This window comes from Eumetopias jubatus, unplaced genomic scaffold (genome assembly GCF_037043125.1).
Source record: "Eumetopias jubatus isolate StellerSeaLion01/CBP00866 unplaced genomic scaffold, mEumJub1_p1.0 scaffold_17, whole genome shotgun sequence".
Lineage (NCBI taxonomy): Eukaryota > Metazoa > Chordata > Mammalia > Carnivora > Otariidae > Eumetopias > Eumetopias jubatus.
In genome coordinates this window covers 27,837,056-27,853,300 of record NW_028274823.1, presented here as the reverse complement: position 1 = coordinate 27,853,300, position 16,245 = coordinate 27,837,056, and the positions used below count along the sequence as shown (strand labels likewise).

Here is a 16,245-nt window from a genome sequence, read left to right as displayed (position 1 = left end):
AAGCTCCGGACCTCGACGTCTGCAGAACGAAATGGTCACAGCCATGAATGCCTCGGACGAAATAGAGCAGATATTGCAGCCTTACAACTTCGAGCTGTTCCGGGACATGAGGCCCCTTTTGGAGGAGTACTGGTGAGACCTGGGGAAGGCGAAGGGCCGTGCCAGGGTCCTGACCTTGATGACTGCTATAGGGGGTGGGGTGGTGGGGAGGGGAGGAGACACTGGATGCCTGCAATGATTTTCTTAAAGAGCAAAGGTATTGGGCTCCTCTACTGGCTCCATATCCCTGTTGTCCAAGGTGCAGTTAGCGTGGCATCTCAGAGATTAGATGCGGAGGAAAGAAAGAAAGAATGAGAGAGAAAGAAAGAGAGAAAGAAAGAAAGAAAGAGAGAGAAAGAAAGAGAAAGAAAGAGAGAAAGAAAAAGAAAAGAAAGAAAGAAAAAAAGAAAGAAAGAAAGAAAGAAAGAAAGAAAGGAGACAGGAAGGAAGGAAGGGAGAAAGGAAGAAAATGGGTTGAGGAAAGTAGGAGACAGAAACCCAGAGGAAAGAGTATAGTGAGAAATGATCTCTGAGGAAGGGGTTGATCTGAACTCCTACTCCCACCCACCTTATAGACGACTCTCCTCTGTCCTTTGTGGTGGTGTGTGCAGGCGTGAGGGCATAGTGCTGGTCCCAGGGACAGTCTGCCTTCACAATTATCACACTATTCCCCAAATGCTCCATTGTCCCTGCTGTGGAGAAGGAGACACAGTCAGGGAGCTCTTTCAAGATTACCCCCAGGCTCTGACTTTGCCCTAAAGTTCCTCAGAGGTGTTTGTGGGCTGACTTTGTGCTCCAGCCAATTTGCCATAACCCAACCAGGCAGAAACTATTGCCACATTCTTCTTATACCAGACCTCTGGGTTGGTTCGAGGCATGGACACAGCAGCTGTCAGCCACTCAATTCCACTGAGAGCAATAATCACAGAAACCTTGAACACAGCCCCTGCCTTGTGCTAGGTACTTTATATACCTTAACACTGTCAGGCGAGGAGTGTTATTTCTCCTTTATGATAAGGAAACTGAGGCTCAGAGAACTAAGTAGTTTTTTCCCAATGTCACACAGCTAGTAAGTGGCAGAGCTGGGACTCCAACCCAGAGCACTCACCTTGAGAGACCAGTGGGCATTCCTGTAACCAGCACCCACCCATAAGACCATCCCCTCTGCCTTCTGCCTGCCAGGGCAACCTCATTCCTCATAGCTCTGGTCTACCTGCTACTCATCTTTGTGGGGCAGAACTACATGAAGGCACGGAAGGGCTTCAACCTGCAGGGGCCTCTGATCCTTTGGTCCTTCTGCCTTGCACTCTTCAGGTAAGACCCCCCTACCCCCAATCTCCACTCCCTGCCTATCCTGTAGACCCTAGACCCTCATTCTATCACTAAAACCTTTCTGGAAACCCCAAGTGAGTCAATGCCCCAAGTTGCCCTCTAACTCTTTCCCTAGCCCATTCACTCAGCTCCAGCTCCCTCCCCGGCTTCCATCCTCCTCCCACATTACCCTATTTACTTTCTTCCCCAGGCCCCATACAGGCAGCCTCTGCTCTCTCTCGTGAGTCCTCTTGTGCTCATGGAGTCTGTGTACTTTTAACAATTTTCTCTAGCCTCTAATGCTCTCAGAATCTAACACCCTCTCCCCCCACTCCCCCCAAAAAACACCCTTTCCCAAGACCTTCCAATAACTTCTGTAGCCCCTCCTTCCCAGATTTCATCCCCCAAACTCCCTCTGTCTCCCCAATCCTGTTGCCCATCCCCTCCCGTGTTCCTACCCATCCCAAGAACCCTAGTCCCTAACTCAGTTTTCAATCCCATCCTCCAGCATCCCCTGGCCCTTCCCCAGCCTTCATATCCTCTAGATTACTGGTTGGATCCTGGGCCCAAGATCTCAGAAGCTGTGACTCATTCTGCTGGAAGGGGGAAGTGGTGGAGCTTGGGACAGTGACCCGCCAGGCCACAGGGGAAGGGTGAATTGGTGCCTGGGGATGACCCTTACACCCTTTTCCTCTATCCCACTTCAGTATCCTGGGGGCACTGAGGACATGGGGCCATATGGCTACCCTGCTACTTAAGGGGGACCTAAAGCAAACTGTGTGCTTCTCCACCTTCGCCACCACTCCCATAATCAGATTCTGGTCCTGCCTCTTTGTTCTCAGCAAGATCATTGAACTTGGTGAGTGGCACGTCTTTGTCTCTCTGGTGCCCAGTCAACTGCATCCCTCCTCAGGGGCCCCCCTACAACCCCCATCACATGGAGAGTCCCTTCCCCACCCCTGGGTCCTAACACCTCTTACCCAAGTCCCTCTTTAAATTATTTGCCACAAAGACCCTTCTCCATGCCCTGAGAATTCCCCCTATGTCCCTATATCCATCATGGAGGGTGGTGCCAACACTGGTATGCCAGCTATGACTCCCCATCTCCCAGGAGACACAGCCTTCATCATCCTGCGTAAGCGGCCACTCATCTTTGTGCACTGGTACCACCACAGCACAGTGCTAGTGTACACGAGCTTTGGATACAAGAACAAGGTGTCTGCAGGCGGCTGGTTCATGACCATGAACTTCGGTGTGCATGCCATCATGTACGTCTACTACACTCTGAGAGCTGCCAAAGTCAAGTCCCCCAAGTGGTTACCCATGCTCATCACCAGCCTGCAGATCCTGCAGATGTTTATGGGAACCGTTGTTGGCATCCTAACTTACATCTGGAGACAGGAACAGGGATGCCACACCACAATGGAGCACTTCTTCTGGTCCCTTGTCTTGTATACGACCTATTTCATCCTCTTTGCCCATTTCTTCCACCAAACCTACATAGTGCCCAAAGTCAAAGCCAAGACCAAGAGTCAGTGAAGGGTTGGAGAAAGGAACCCCAGGCTCTCTCCCTGCCAAGGCACCAAAGGGTTGAGCTTAGGTTTGGGAGAATAATTAGGACGCCTTCCCTGCATGGTTTTTCCCATGGGATCTGTGCTTCAAGGTGGCAGGAAGTTATGTCAGACAAGAAGTGTCAGCCGTGGGTGGGTTGTAATCTAGTACTTTGATGTTTCTGTTTTTAATGTGAAGGCCAAGCAAGCCCTGGCTGGGATGGGGGTAGAACTGAGGAGGATTTCCAGAGCTGAATTTATATTTCTATCCAGAAATCTTCTTGCTCCATTTTTAAATTAAAGATTTCAACAAGTCTTTTTTGGGGGTTTTGAGATTTGGGGGAAGAGGACTGCTGTGATGGGAGAGGGCTGCTGGCAGCGGGATGGTTGGTCACTGAGTGAGAAGCCTAAGGAGGTGTGAAGGTGTGTGGAAAGATGAGAGGCACACACACACTCAATAAGAATTCTAGGCCTGGTAGGCACTTAATAAATGTCTGTTACAGACCAGAATTTTATTGCTATTAGAGACCCAAGCCCCTCATAGGAACAGTGAAAAACAGGTGCAGAAAGGCGGTGTAACTTATCTAAGGTCATAGTCTTCCTAAGTTGCAGAATTGACACCGGCAAACAAGCGTTCCAGACCAGAACTTCCTGTTATCCTCCATGAGACCACGAGGTGGCGCCGCAGCACCAGCTTTGGCCAACGCCAGCCAAGTAGCTAGTCCCTAAGCCACACCTACATACTCGCACGCAGGTTCCCCCCCCCCCCGCCAGGAATCCCCCAGTTGCCCCATCCCGGTGTTGGGAGCTGAGAGGGGACTGAAGCCCTAGAATCCCGGGCCCTCACTTCTTTCCTGTACACCCAGCTCTCCTTTAGACATGGGGTAGCCTGAGGGGAGGGGGCTCAACCGCAACTCTGAATCACCAGGCCTTTGGCAGTCCGCGCACGTTTATTTCATTTATCTTTGAAAATGGGGGAGGGGAGTCTGGAGAAGGCGGGGTGGGCCAAGGGTCACTTGGCCCCCGGGGAACTGGTCCCAGTTGCTGGCCTTAGTCCCAGGGGCGTGGACTGTGTGTAGGGTGTGTAGGGCCCAGTCCATCCCTCAGGGCCGGCCGGGGGGAGGCTCTCTCCTGAGCTGGCCGCCCACCCCTCCGCCCTCCCCGAGCTGCCCCAGCACCCCTCTCAGACCCCGGGGTAGGGGCAAGCCAGTCAAGACGACCCCAGTCCGGGGAGGCTGTGAATTCTCGCCCCCGCCCTCGGGGATGGTCGACGGACCGGGCCGTTCATACGGGCCGTTCCACGGCGTACTGGCACGGACTGAGGTTGGCGGCCGGGGGCGGCCCGGGCACGGCGGGATAGCTGAAAGAGGCGTGCTGTTTGGCCTTGAGCCTCAGGCTGGCCAGACTCGAGTTACACGGGTCCCGATATACGTAGGGGGAGGAGGCGGCTGCAGCTGCGGCTGCAGCGGCCGAGGCGTAAGGGCAGGATACTGCCCCGGAGGACACTGCGGCCGGAGCCAGGCCGGGGGGCCCCCCGCCCAGGCCCTGCAGGGCCCCGGGCCCTGGCACGGTGCCCGGGGCGGCTGCAGCCGAGGGCACCATGGAGGCGGCGATGGAGCTGGGTGGCGAGAAGACGGGCTGCGAAGCCAGAGGCCCCACGTTGACTGAGTTGAAGGCGAACGGAAAGGTCTTGGCGGCGAGCGGCGGGCCAAGCGCCTTGGGTGGCCAATTGCCATACGAGTAGCCCGGGTACACCTCCTCGTAGGGCGGCACCAGCCCCCCTAGTGGCGCGGCGAAGCCGCCCTTGCACAGCTCGGCTTGCTGGCTGCGCTCGCGCTTCCGCCACTTGGCGCGCCGGTTCTTGAACCACACCTGCGGGCGTTGGAGAAAGGCTGTCAGGGCCGGAGCCGGGCGGGGGGCCGACCGGGGTCCGCGCGGCTGGCGGCGGGGTCACCGAGACCGGGGTTCGGGTCAAGGACCGCGCCAAGGATAAACAAAACGGAAGCGGGGCGGCCAGGGGGTGGGAGGAGCGCACCGAGTCAGGAGGCTGAGAACAGAAGTGGGCGGCACGACTGAGTCAGGGGCAACAGGGCCGGGCGGGGGGAGCGCGTAGGATGGAGTCAAGGAGGGGTGAAGAAGAGAACGGGAGACAGTGCCGGGGGAGAAGGAACGAGTGGCCTGGAGCGACAGGGTGGATGGAGTCAGAGCAGAGGCCGGAGGCTGGTGCAAAGGAGGCTGTGCGGGGCAGCCCATAGAGGCAGGGGCACGTCGGGTGTTGGGCCGAGGATAGGCAGTCAGGGCGAAGGGCAGGCTGCTGGCTCCAGGGCAGCTCGCTGAGCGGCCAGTGAGAAGGAGGCCCCGGGCCGGAGCGGGAAGGCGGGCGGGGGCGCGGGGCAGGAGAGGGTTGCGGGTTTGGGAGGGCCGTACCCTCACGCGGGCCTCGGTGAGGTTGGTCCACACCGCGATCTCTTCGCGCGTACTCATGTCGGGGTAGCGGTTCCTCTGGAAGGTCGCCTCCAGCTCCTGCAGCTGCTGGCTGGTGAAGTGGGTGCGCTGCCGCCGCTGCTTCTTCTTCAGCGAGCCGTCTTCCGGGGAGCCGCCGGGCAGCGAAGCCGAGGCCTTCTCTGAGTCTGGGGGCCGAGGTTGGGGCAGGTCACAGGCCGCCCAGGCCTGCGCGGATTCCGCGGCTCAAGGACCTCCTCCACTGACCCCTCACTCTCCCACCCGACCTTCCGCTGCCAGATCCCACCCCCAGGAGGGACTGAACTGTTCTCTCCCCTACCCCCAGTAGGGGGTGCGCTCACCACTGTGCTCTGGGCCCTTGCAGCCGTGCTCTGGGAGTGGCGGATGGGGAGTGCCCGCATCTGACAGCGAGAGGGCCGGGCTCCTGGCCTCCGCCTCGCTAAGCAGGCCGAACTCCATGGAGGGAGGACTCTGGAACGGAGAGAAGACACAGGCCAGGTTGATGGGGATAAAATCTCCCGGTTATCGGGTTCCCAGTAGTGTTTCCCCTCAAGTTCACTGCCCCTTTCTCAGCTACCGACATAAACCTACCCCTGTGTGGAGTACCCTAGGATAAAATAGGGAAACAGCAGCCTAAGGGGAGAAAGGTGTGTACCCAGGGGTATTACGCACAGACATGCACACTAGACTGTGTTTTGTTCACTGCTGGGCACCTAACTAGAACTCTGCCTGGTGCCCAGTTGGTGTTCAGTAGATAGTTATTGAATTAGCTAAGGAAAACCACGCTATTGCGCACCACATACTGTATACCACATCCTCAAAAACTTCAGTTCCTTCTCACATGTATGTCCAGTATCCACACAAACTCATACATGCCCCTCAGCCAATCACACCTGAACACAGCCTGAACTTCTGTTACTCTCCGGTGGGACAGATTTGATTTTGAAGCAGACCCAGTATGTCTCGCATGAGGATAACCACTGCTATTATTTATGAATACTTATGATGTGCCTTTACCTCATTATCTTTCTCCTCACAAGAATGCATCAATATTAAGTATTATCACCCTCGTTCAGGTGAGGAAACAGACATGAAGTAACCACTAGGGTCACAGAGCTTAGTATGTGGTGAAACTGATCTGAACCAGGTCTGGGAAACTCCTAAGCTAATGTTTTTTCTTCATTTGCTTTTTCCATTTGTTTTCCTTGGGGCCCTACCCAGACACCCCCTCAGGGACTGGAACTTGGGGCTAGCCTCACGGATAGAAGTCTAGCTTGGCCTTGCTTGGGTCTGCTTCAACCCAGGCAGTCCTGCTTTTGCTTGTTTTGTTTATGCTTTCTAGGGAGATAGCATTTGAAGAAAGGATTCCAGGATCAAAAACAAGTTCGAAAGTCCCTAGGCCTTCTGGCCTTGTCTGCTTCTGTGCCCGTGCAGACACACCTCACCCCCTCACCGGTTCCACCCATGCCAGCCTCTACTGCCCACCCCCACCCCTCACCGCTGCAGATGTGAGCTTCTTAAAGCCACAATCCCGCCCTTTTTCCCTATCCCAGGAGACGACCGGGGTCCCTCTCCAAGTCTCCCCAGGAGGGTCCCCCTTGCTGCTGGCTCTCCCAAGCCCCCTCTGGTGGGAGGAGGAGAAAGGGGCACTAAGTGAGGCTCAAGAACTCTGGATGCCTCTTGGTCAGAGGAGAACCAAAGGAGTCTAGGGACAGAGGAACAGGGGTAAAGAGCTGGCTAGGAGGGGTCCATCTGCCTCTCCATTAACAGGGACTTAATGCAGGCTGTGCAGGGTGGCATTAATGTGGTGGATTAGCCTAGATTGAGATGTGTGTCACTTGGCTGTTCTGAATTTATAAGGAGCCTTTCCCTGGGAGGCGCAGATGGGCAGCGGCCTGTATTTGCACATGGTAATGCCCCCGTCAACCAGCTGAGAGAGGACAGCTGCCCCCCAACCTCTCAAGTGAGATTGGGGGTGCAACAGAGGTCAAGGCAGGAGGTTGAGAAGCAGTCCCTGTTCTTTTTGCAGGGGGCAGGGTCTAGACTTGGACCTTTTTCTAAGGTTGGAGAGGCAGGACTGAAGGGAACCGGGAAGGAGAGAAGTCAGGCTAGGGGTGGGGATGCTCAGCTCACCTCCCCTTCCAGGTCTGTGGTCAGGAGTCAGAGGCTTGGGGCTGGCCCAGCGATGCTCTGATAGAAGGGACATGCCCTTGGGTGAGACCTGTGGCAGCCTTGACTAGTAGTTCTTCCCAAATAGCTCAAAAGGCTTAGAACTGAGAGCTGGAAAAAGGGGTGCTCTGAAGTCTCCTCCTTATACCCAAGATGCTCTCAAAATGCAAGCCATGCCCCTGGCTTCTCCAGAGGCCATGGGAACACACCACTGGGAAAAAAAGGACGATTTGGTTCACCTGTAGGGAAAACTAAATCCCACCGGTGCCATTTGTCTTTCCAGTCTGCCTTGGCTCCAGATTTCCAGTATTCCAAACTCCCCTTCCCCCAGCAGTCCGTACCTGTGTCTCCGTTTCACCCTCAACTGCAGCAGAGGGAGGCAGGGTGGAGAGAGATAAGGGCCAGAGTAAGAGCTGAGGCCAGAAAGCAGAGTTCAGGCTGTGTATTCCCAGAGACAGACAGACACACATGCAGACACACACAAGCCCCCACTCAGACAAAATAAGCACTTGGACTTGGAGCTAGAGGCATACAAACACATACTCTCCCACACATGCGCTCCCACATTCAGGCAGACAGACCCACACCGTCACACAGTCTCCTCTCTCTGTGACAGGGACAGCTGCCTTGGCTGTTTTAGAGCTAGCCATTACTCTCCCCCCCTGCCTGGCCCCTCTGAACCTCAGCTCTCAGTCCCAGGAACTAAGGACTCTGTGGGGGAGGAGAAGGCCAAAGGGGCCAGGGGAGTGGTCTATACTCAGTGGCTGCTGGGGACACCCTGTTTCCCTGGGTGGGGAGAAGTCTGAGAGAAGAGGATGGCTTGGGGGTAGAGGGTGGAAACTGCCCAGGCCCCTCCTAGGAAAGTAATCTGGAATAGCTGGAAGGAAATAGGTTTGGAGACAAAAGATCTGGGTTCATGTCCTGGCTCCCCAACTTACTAGCTGTGTGTTCTTGGCAAAGTACTTTACCTTTCTGGACATATTTTTTCATCTCTAAAAGGGAGATCATGCTTCCTTCCCTACCTACCTCTAGTATTGTTATAAGGTTAAAATAAAACATAATATAAAAATGAATGGAGATAAAACTCTATCTAAGTTGCTTCCCCACGCCCCCCTCCCCATTCATTGAACAGATGTCTATTTGGCACCGTCTATGAGCTGGGCACTGAGTAAAGCACTGAGGATAGAATGGTAAGTAAGATCTCATCCTTGTCTCTGCCTTTGCTTGAGTTCACCTTCCTAGACACTGTATCACCCAGTGAAGAATTCCTCTGGTGAATAAAGGGTGAGTACGCTGCATTTGAGAGTGGGATGCAAAGGTGTGTTGTGAATACTTGGCCCTGAACATAAAGGAGGGCCCAGCCAATAAGGTAACAGCAAAATGGCCAGAGTAACCGAAGCTAAGAGCAATGGTAAAGGGAAGAAGGAAACCTTCAGGCTCTTGACCTGTGTAGTAACAGTGGAAAGAGGGGTTGAGGCCGAGAAGAGCCCTGCCTGCGAAAATGAAAAGGCCAGAACACCACAGCCAGGCAGGCAACAGAGAGATAGACGGCGGGGGCACAGGCCTCCAGCGGACTCACGTCTGGGTGGGCTAGCCAGGCAGAGGCTGGGGGTGCCAGGCTGTTGTCTGAGCTGGAGACAGCCTGGCTGAGGATTAAGCTCCCCCAAACTGTTGGAGGTCAGGAAGCTGGGGAGTTGGGACTGAGGCCAGGGGCTTCGCCTCACTCAGTGGACAGGGACAAGCAGTAGGTCTGGAAGCTGCGGGATTGGTTGATGCTGGTAGGAAATACCAGGCAGGGGCAGAGAGAGTCAGTAGATAACAGTGGGGTGCTGAATCCAGCTCTGGGAGGGGCTGCTGGTCCCCCCTCCAGCCTTCCTGACACACCCTACTGGGGATGTATGGGCCAGGCTCCATGGCGTCAGGGTGACAATCCCCACACTGGGGAGAAGAAAGGAACTGCAGGTGTGCTCTGATTCTTTAGTAAAGGCTGGAATTACAGGAAGCCTATCATGGACTGCAGCAAGAACAAAACATTCAAGATATATTAAGGTGGAGAGCACAGGTTATCCCAGGTCAGAGAGGTCAGGGAGGGGAGGCCATGGTTTCCAAGGGACCCAAGCTCATGGCAAGAAGGCAACTGCCACGTGTGCCCACTTATGCCCTGTTGCCAAAGGGGCAAATCAGGGCCGCAGCTAGAGAGCTCCCAAGTAATTGCAATAATGATGCCTGGGCAGAAGGTGTACCCTAGACCTGAGATAGGAGAAAACCCCTGGAAGATGGAAGGGATAGAGTCGTGGCACCATGGCTCAGCTCAGCAACTAGCAAGTTGGTGATAGAGTATAAACCAGGGCCCTTAACTAGCATGGAACCCGCCTACAAACCTGGATCTGAAAGTAAGCCCTTTAAGTTCATTAGGGATGCTGAGGACCCAACCTGTCGGGTCTGCCGAGCTGCGGTGAGCAAATGGGCGCAAATGAAGACAGCTCTAGACGAAGGTCACAGACCCAAGAGGAAACCCTAAGACTTGAGTGGTGGCAACAAAGATTCCATGCAGTTAATTTATCAAGGGGTAAATTAGGGATCAGAGAAATGGGCCCCCACACCCACCCCTCCCCTTCCTTCCGTCTTTCCTTCAGCAAGTGTTAGGTGCTAGGACAGATCCCCAAGAACGGTAAGGCACAGACCCTAATTTCTAGGAGTCTACAGTCTGGGAAGGTAAACAGGATGGACAATGATGGGTTAAATAGGCCTAATTCTCACACTGTGGGGGGTCAGAGAGATGGAATCCCATGTAAGGTGGTATCAGGTTATGGGGCTCAGAGAACGTAGCACATGGCAGAGCTGGGAACTGGGGAGGCAGAGAAGGAGCAGACACTTCTAAATAATACAGCAGTACTGGGAATGAGCTGGCAGGTTCCGAGGGCAACAGGCAGCCTCAGGCGGCCAGGGTCTCAGTGTGGGCAATGGGAAATCATCAGAAGAAAGCAGGTCAGGCTGCGGGAGCCTCCAATGAAGGGCATGGGATGGTGCTTCAGGTTTGATAGAGTCTAAGCTAAAGCATCTCCAGCTTTTCCATCAAAACCTCCTAAGACCAGTAAGAGAGAACATCACTCTGGGAAACTAGGAGCACAACCTCGAACAGCTGCCACCGGCATGAAATTTCTTTGAGATCTCCAGCCTTACGTTAAAAATTGAAGCAAGTTTTGCATTCTATTCCACACTTAAGTATATTTATTTTGATATAAAAGTAAAGTTTTCTCTCCACGTCTCCAAGTGACATCTTCAAGTGACATCACCACACCAGGAAGATGGGCCACATTTTGGGTGCAGCGTCATGCCCCTTCTACTCCCGACCTGCCTGCTCTCCCCATCCCCCACTTTTGAGAAGCAGTACTCCAAGCAGTGGGAGTCGCTGGAGGTTTGTAGGCAGGGGAGAAACATAAGAGCCGCGGCTCTGGGACATTTACTTGGCTGTGGTGAGCAGAACGGATTGGGCAGGGGAAAGGTGGGAAAGGGGGAACTTAACTGAAAAGTGTAAAGAAGGCCCTGGGGAGGACGATGGAGAAGGAGCAGAGAGAATTTTTAAAGCAGCTCTCATTCCCTCCACTGCCTATCTTCTTTTCCTTTCTGTCCCCATCACCCTCATCGTGGGTCCCTGCGCATGACCATGGGCTAGACACTCCAGATAATCCCAAAGCTCAGGACCTAATGGATCTTTCAGATTAGCTGCCTTCTTCCTCCCCATACTCTAGGATGCATCATTTGGAGCGAATGGAGAAGAAAAGATCTGGGTGGCTCTGTCCTTCTCTCATGCCTATCCCCAGCTCAGCTCCAGCCTGCCTCCCTTTCCCCTCCTGGACCTGTGTCCCAGGCCCATATTCACATCCTTGAGCAGGAGGCAGGCAGAGATCAGATCAGGATATGTGGCCTGGTGGAGGAGTTAAGCATTTGGGGAGCTCCCTAGAACTCTTCCTGGAGAGGAGCAGGGGTAATGGCTGACATTGGAAGCTTGGGATAGGGTGTTCCATCTGTCATTGAGACTCTTCCTATGCCTGGATCAGGGGTGCTATCAGGCTTCTCTAAGACTAGAGACTCCATCCTTCCAAACAAAGATTCTGTGGTTACAGAGGACCTACAGTTTGGGCATAATAATAGCAATAATGTTTCTTACTTCTGTGGTGCTTCTCCATTTGCAAAGGGCTTTCAAATACATGATTTCATTTAACTCTTATAACCACCTCGGGTAGCAGGAATATCCATCCTTATTTCACCCCTAAGAAGATAAATTTGTCCAAGGTGACAGAGATTGAAGAGATTCGAATCCAGTTCTCCTAAAACCAGGGTCTGAGCTCTTTCCACGCCTTGCCCCCTCTACTCCAGCAGTCATTTGTGGTTCTGACATGCACTGATCCACCCAAGCCCTGAAGGATTCCATTTCCACTTCCTGCCTCTGCCTCCTCTCTGGAAAGCTCTGGAAGTTTGCTGCCCACTGTGTGCCAAGGAACATTTTCCTATTCATCTTGAGTTTGCATCACTCCAGTTCTATGAGGCCCCCTCATCTCCCATTTCAGGATTTGGGGAGCAAACAAATCTGCTTATCTAGGCCTTTCATTATTTGTAGATTTTCATCCTATTTCACCTCCCAGAGGCCTAAGCTTTGAAGTTTGCTCTCTCTAGCAGCCCCTGGCTCCCCATTCTGTGGATCATTCTCTGACCCTTCTCTGGGTCCATAACATTCTCCCTAAGAGCCAGTGACCAGGCATGCACTCAGCTACATGGCTTTATGCAAGAATGAGAGAAAGTTCTGTCTTTTGCTTCCACTCATCTTTATTATAACGCCATTACTTTTTGGCCTTTTTGGCAAATGCAGAACTTTGGGCTAAGGTCTTCAGGGAACCAACCATCTGCAATGCCTTCGCTATTCCTTTCCTGACTCAGAGACTTTCATTTCACCCATAATTTCAGTGATTTTCAAAGGTGATGAGAGCACAAGCCCCTGAAAAGTGTATCAGAATATGGTAGGAGTAATTGGGGTGTACCTTTATATTTATCAAAAGGGGGCAAGGACAAAAAAGGTTGAGAAACAATGTCCTAGTCAGTGATAAGCAAACTTTAAAACTGAGGAATGGAGGTGAGAGTGTGGGGAATACATATTATATGTCATTCATGGGTGGAGGGTGAGAGAGGTTGAGACCCACTTGCTTAGATTACTGATTGCTAAATACATCACCTTGCACTTATCCCATGAAAACTCAGTCCCCAGCTGAGTTGTTTTGCTCACTTACACAGACTAGTAAAGTTTTCTCTTCTCTGTTCCCTTTAGCTTAACTGGGCTCTGGTTAAAGAGATGGGGTCAGGGTGGGTGGTCACTGTATGGGTCCAAAGGAATCAGGGCCCTTTCCCAGCTACAGAAAAAAACAAAAGGGACAGTTGGGTAGGGCTGAGACATCCTTCCCAACCAGTCTTGGAGGGCCGTGTAGGCCCCATGTTGACCCCAGGGAGTCTGGATTCCATGTGTCTCCTTCCTCTCAGCCATCAGGGTAGTGTTGGGGTTGGTGGGATTGAGAGAGCCAAAAGGGAAAAAACCCACAGGATTTGCTTTGCTAAAGGGCTGCAGTTTTCTCTTTGGGCCTGGGATCCTGCCTCTTGCAGGGAAGGAGCCTTTAGGCTGCTGACAACCAGGTAGGAATCCAGGTCTATCTGGTCAGCTGTATTGGAATTAGGGGTTGACTCCGAGTTTGTGAGGAAACTGAAGCTGTCAGGGAGGCTTGTGTTGGACTCCTCCTTAGCCTCCCATTGCCCTTGTGGTTCATTTTCCCCTTTCCTTGTCTTCTACTAGTTGTCCTGCCATGGGCTTTCTCTCCTCAAATTTGGATTCTAGAAGTGCCGGGTGATGCTCAGATCTAGTCTGGGTGGGAGAGTGAATGTCCCCTAGCGCCACTGCACTCCAAGGCCAGGCCTTTGCTCTCATTTGCCTGCTCCTGGCATCCCCTCACCCTGCAGCCCCTAGGAGCAGAAACTAGTTTGCAAAGTGTGAGCCGGGATTTGAGGCGACCCACCACAGCGAACCCCACTGCACACGCAGCTGGGCAAGGCGCGGCCGGGTACATGGACATGCCACCAGGCCAGGGACATTCTGTCCGCCCCTGCCGGACACAGTGCCTGCTCCGAAGAGACCCACCGAGCCTCCCCGGACATTCTGTCCGCTCTGAGCCCCGCGCGCTGCGGACATTCCGTCCAATTCCATGCGGCTCCAGGCCGAGACCCATCCGGGCCCTGACACCCCAAGCCCGACTTGCCAGCCCCGCCGCCTAGTCACTCGGGCTGCCCAGCTTCGGCCCTGCGGCCCGCACAGCGGCCATCTGACCCGGTCGCAGCCAGGCTCCCACAACACGGCTCCTATCCAAACTGCGAAACGGCTGGGAAGAGAAGCGTGTGCGACCAGACTCACCCCGGCTCGCAGCCCCTAGAGTCTGAGCCCTGGGCGAGGGGCGTCCGGAGCCGCCAACTGCTCTCACGCTGTGCGGCCGCCGCCAGCTCCCCCCGCTGGCCAGGGCTTCGGCAACCCCTTTAGCTCCCTGGTTGCCTGCTCCGCGCCCCCGAATTCCAGGGCGCTTTCTGGTAATGATTTTCCGACTCTACTCCCTGCTTCGCGGAGCTCCTGTCCTGGCTTCATGTCTCCGGCTTCCTTCTGGATCCCTTGAGTCTCCCTCTTGTCTGTCCCCCGAGTCCCGATGCTGAGTTTTCCTTTTCCTAAGTGCTGGCCCCGGGTCTGCACTACGCCCTCCCAGTCTAGACCCGTTCCCCAGGCACCGTTCCCCAGTTCAGCCGCCCAGGTCCTAATTTTAGGGATCCCGAAGTTCGGTCGTGGCCCCTCGGCCCCATGAGCCCCTGTCCCCGCATAGTCAAGCACTCACAGTGAGTCCCGCAGCAGGCACACTCCCGGCAGCGGCGGCGGCGGCGGCAGTCTGGAGGGCAAGCAGGGGCCAGGGGCCGGGCACCCGGCCGGGGTGGGGGCCGCCCCCCTGCGCCCTGGCCGCCGCTCTGCTCCGGCGCTCTCCGACTCGCAGAGGGAGAGAGTGAGCCTCGCGGCGGACTGCCACCCCCCGCCGGCGCCCATTCACTTTATGGCAGCCCAGGGCGCCCCCAGCCCGCCGCGGCGAGCCTCGCGCGTCGGGCCCCGCCCCCTTCCAGCTGCGCCGCCCGGGCTCCACCCTTTCCAGCTGTGAATTTTCAGGCCCCGCCTTCGGGGGAGGTGTCCGGCCGGCGCGCCGCCAAGAAGCCCGCCCCTTGGCCAATCGGAGGCACTCCTCAGCATTGGGCCACGCCCCTCCCCACGTGGCTGAAACCTCGCCGAGCGAGAACATTTTGGCAGAGCCAAGCGGGATAGAGTATAGTGGCCCCGGTGGCCCCGGAGAAGTGGGGCCAGGCCTCCACCCTGAGCGATGTGCAGTGGTGCCGGGGGAATAGGGCAGCCCGAGCGCCAGGTGGGAGGGCGCACGGCCCGGGAGAGGCCACCGGGTTTCAGCGCTTGGTTGCCGCTCACGTTTCGCAGATTTTCTCCACTTGTCGCTGTCTGTCTCTCCACGCTTTGTCTCTGCTCCAGTCCTCCCACATCTTGCCCTTCTTTCCTCTTCTTTCTCCTCCGCCGCTTACTCCTGCTGTTTGTCCCTCTCCTCCCTCCTCTTCCACTTTGAAAGACTAATTTATCTTTCTCAGTGCTCCTCTTTTTCTTCACATCTTTCTCTCTTCCTCTTCTCGGCTATCTCCCGCCCTCTCCCCCCACCTTTCCTCTCTTCCAATTAAGGCAGCTTCGTGGACAAAGCAGGGTTTGGTATGAGGCAAACCAAAGAGTCATTCTAACCCTGCCACCAACATTTTAACCCTGCCACCATCACCAAGTGACCTTGGACGAGTAACTTATCACCCCTCCTACTCCTGCCTACCCCTCAGAATTAAAGGAAGCTCTCTCTGTCAGTACTCAGGCTGGGGCACTCAGGCCTGGGTGGTTCGTCTGCTAGTCTGCGCCCTTGGCTTGCCCAGGCTCTGCTCTCCCAGCCTTGAGAGGACTAGCATCTAGGTTCAGTCCTGTGGGAGAGGTGTGGCCTTGGTACTTGCTAGCTAGGGAGTTGCAAGCAACAGGACAGATGTCCCAGGGAACATGTGGAGTCAGGCTGGGTAGCTTGGGTGACCCTGAGGGCCCTAAGTGATCCTAAAGGAAATCTGACCAGTCATGTCTCTGCTTAAAACCCTGCAATGGCTCCTAATTGTCAAGATAAAGGCTAACCCCCCTAGCCTGGCATACAAGACTTTCAGCACCTGACCCTGTCTTCTCTTTTTGTTTGTTTGTTAAAGCACAGGAACAGGACCCAGGGGCAGAAGAGCTGCCTGGACCTAACCCTGTCTTAATCTCCAGTCTCTGAGTGGTTTCCTGCACATCTCTGGCCTTTCTTCTGACAGTAACATACTTCCAGTCTTCATCTTGCCAACTCCTACTCATTTTCCTCAGCTCCAATCAGGTTTCATTTTCTCTGAGAAACTTTCCCTGAACTTCCAAGATAGCCAGATGTCTAGCTTCTTGCTGCCACAACCCTCTTACACATACCCTCTGTTATCCCACCCACTATACTGAAGAGATCAGCTTATGCGATGTCCTCTATTATGCTAAGATTGAGCAGGGCAAGTACCGTGTCTTCCTCATATTTCTATTCCT

The 16,245-nt window shown here is 54.5% G+C and overlaps 2 protein-coding genes across 2 annotated transcripts; one reads left to right on the top strand and one right to left on the bottom strand.

Annotated features, from left to right (window-relative positions):
• Nucleotides 1-31: 31 nt before the first annotated feature.
• Nucleotides 32-2,889, top strand: ELOVL3 (ELOVL fatty acid elongase 3). The gene is made up of 4 exons (XM_028098484.1): nucleotides 32-132; nucleotides 1,222-1,353; nucleotides 2,058-2,209; nucleotides 2,462-2,889. The coding sequence occupies exons 1-4, from the start codon at nucleotides 32-34 to the stop codon at nucleotides 2,887-2,889; spliced, it is 813 nt and encodes a 270-aa protein (XP_027954285.1).
• Nucleotides 2,890-4,120: 1,231 nt separating this feature from the next.
• Nucleotides 4,121-15,149, bottom strand: PITX3 (paired like homeodomain 3). Its single transcript, XM_028098941.2, is given in 9 exon segments — nucleotides 4,121-4,772; nucleotides 5,328-5,530; nucleotides 5,705-5,841; nucleotides 6,910-7,001; nucleotides 7,004-7,068; nucleotides 13,714-13,782; nucleotides 13,785-13,951; nucleotides 14,450-14,500; nucleotides 15,079-15,149. Coding segments are annotated over 9 exon segments (1,443 nt in total). The 3' UTR covers nucleotides 4,121-4,184.
• Nucleotides 15,150-16,245: the final 1,096 nt, after the last annotated feature.

What these genes read in the sequence shown, in the direction of transcription:
- ELOVL3 (XM_028098484.1), top strand. Translation starts at nt 32, where the DNA reads ATGGTCACAGCCATGAATGCCTCGGACGAAATAGAGCAGATATTGCAG. An exon ending in CCCCTTTTGGAGGAGTACTG is followed by an intron (nt 133 to 1,221) that starts GTGAGACCTGGG and finishes TCTGCCTGCCAG; the next exon opens with GGCAACCTCATTCCTCATAG. An exon ending in CAGCAAGATCATTGAACTTG is followed by an intron (nt 2,210 to 2,461) that starts GTGAGTGGCACG and finishes CCCATCTCCCAG; the next exon opens with GAGACACAGCCTTCATCATC.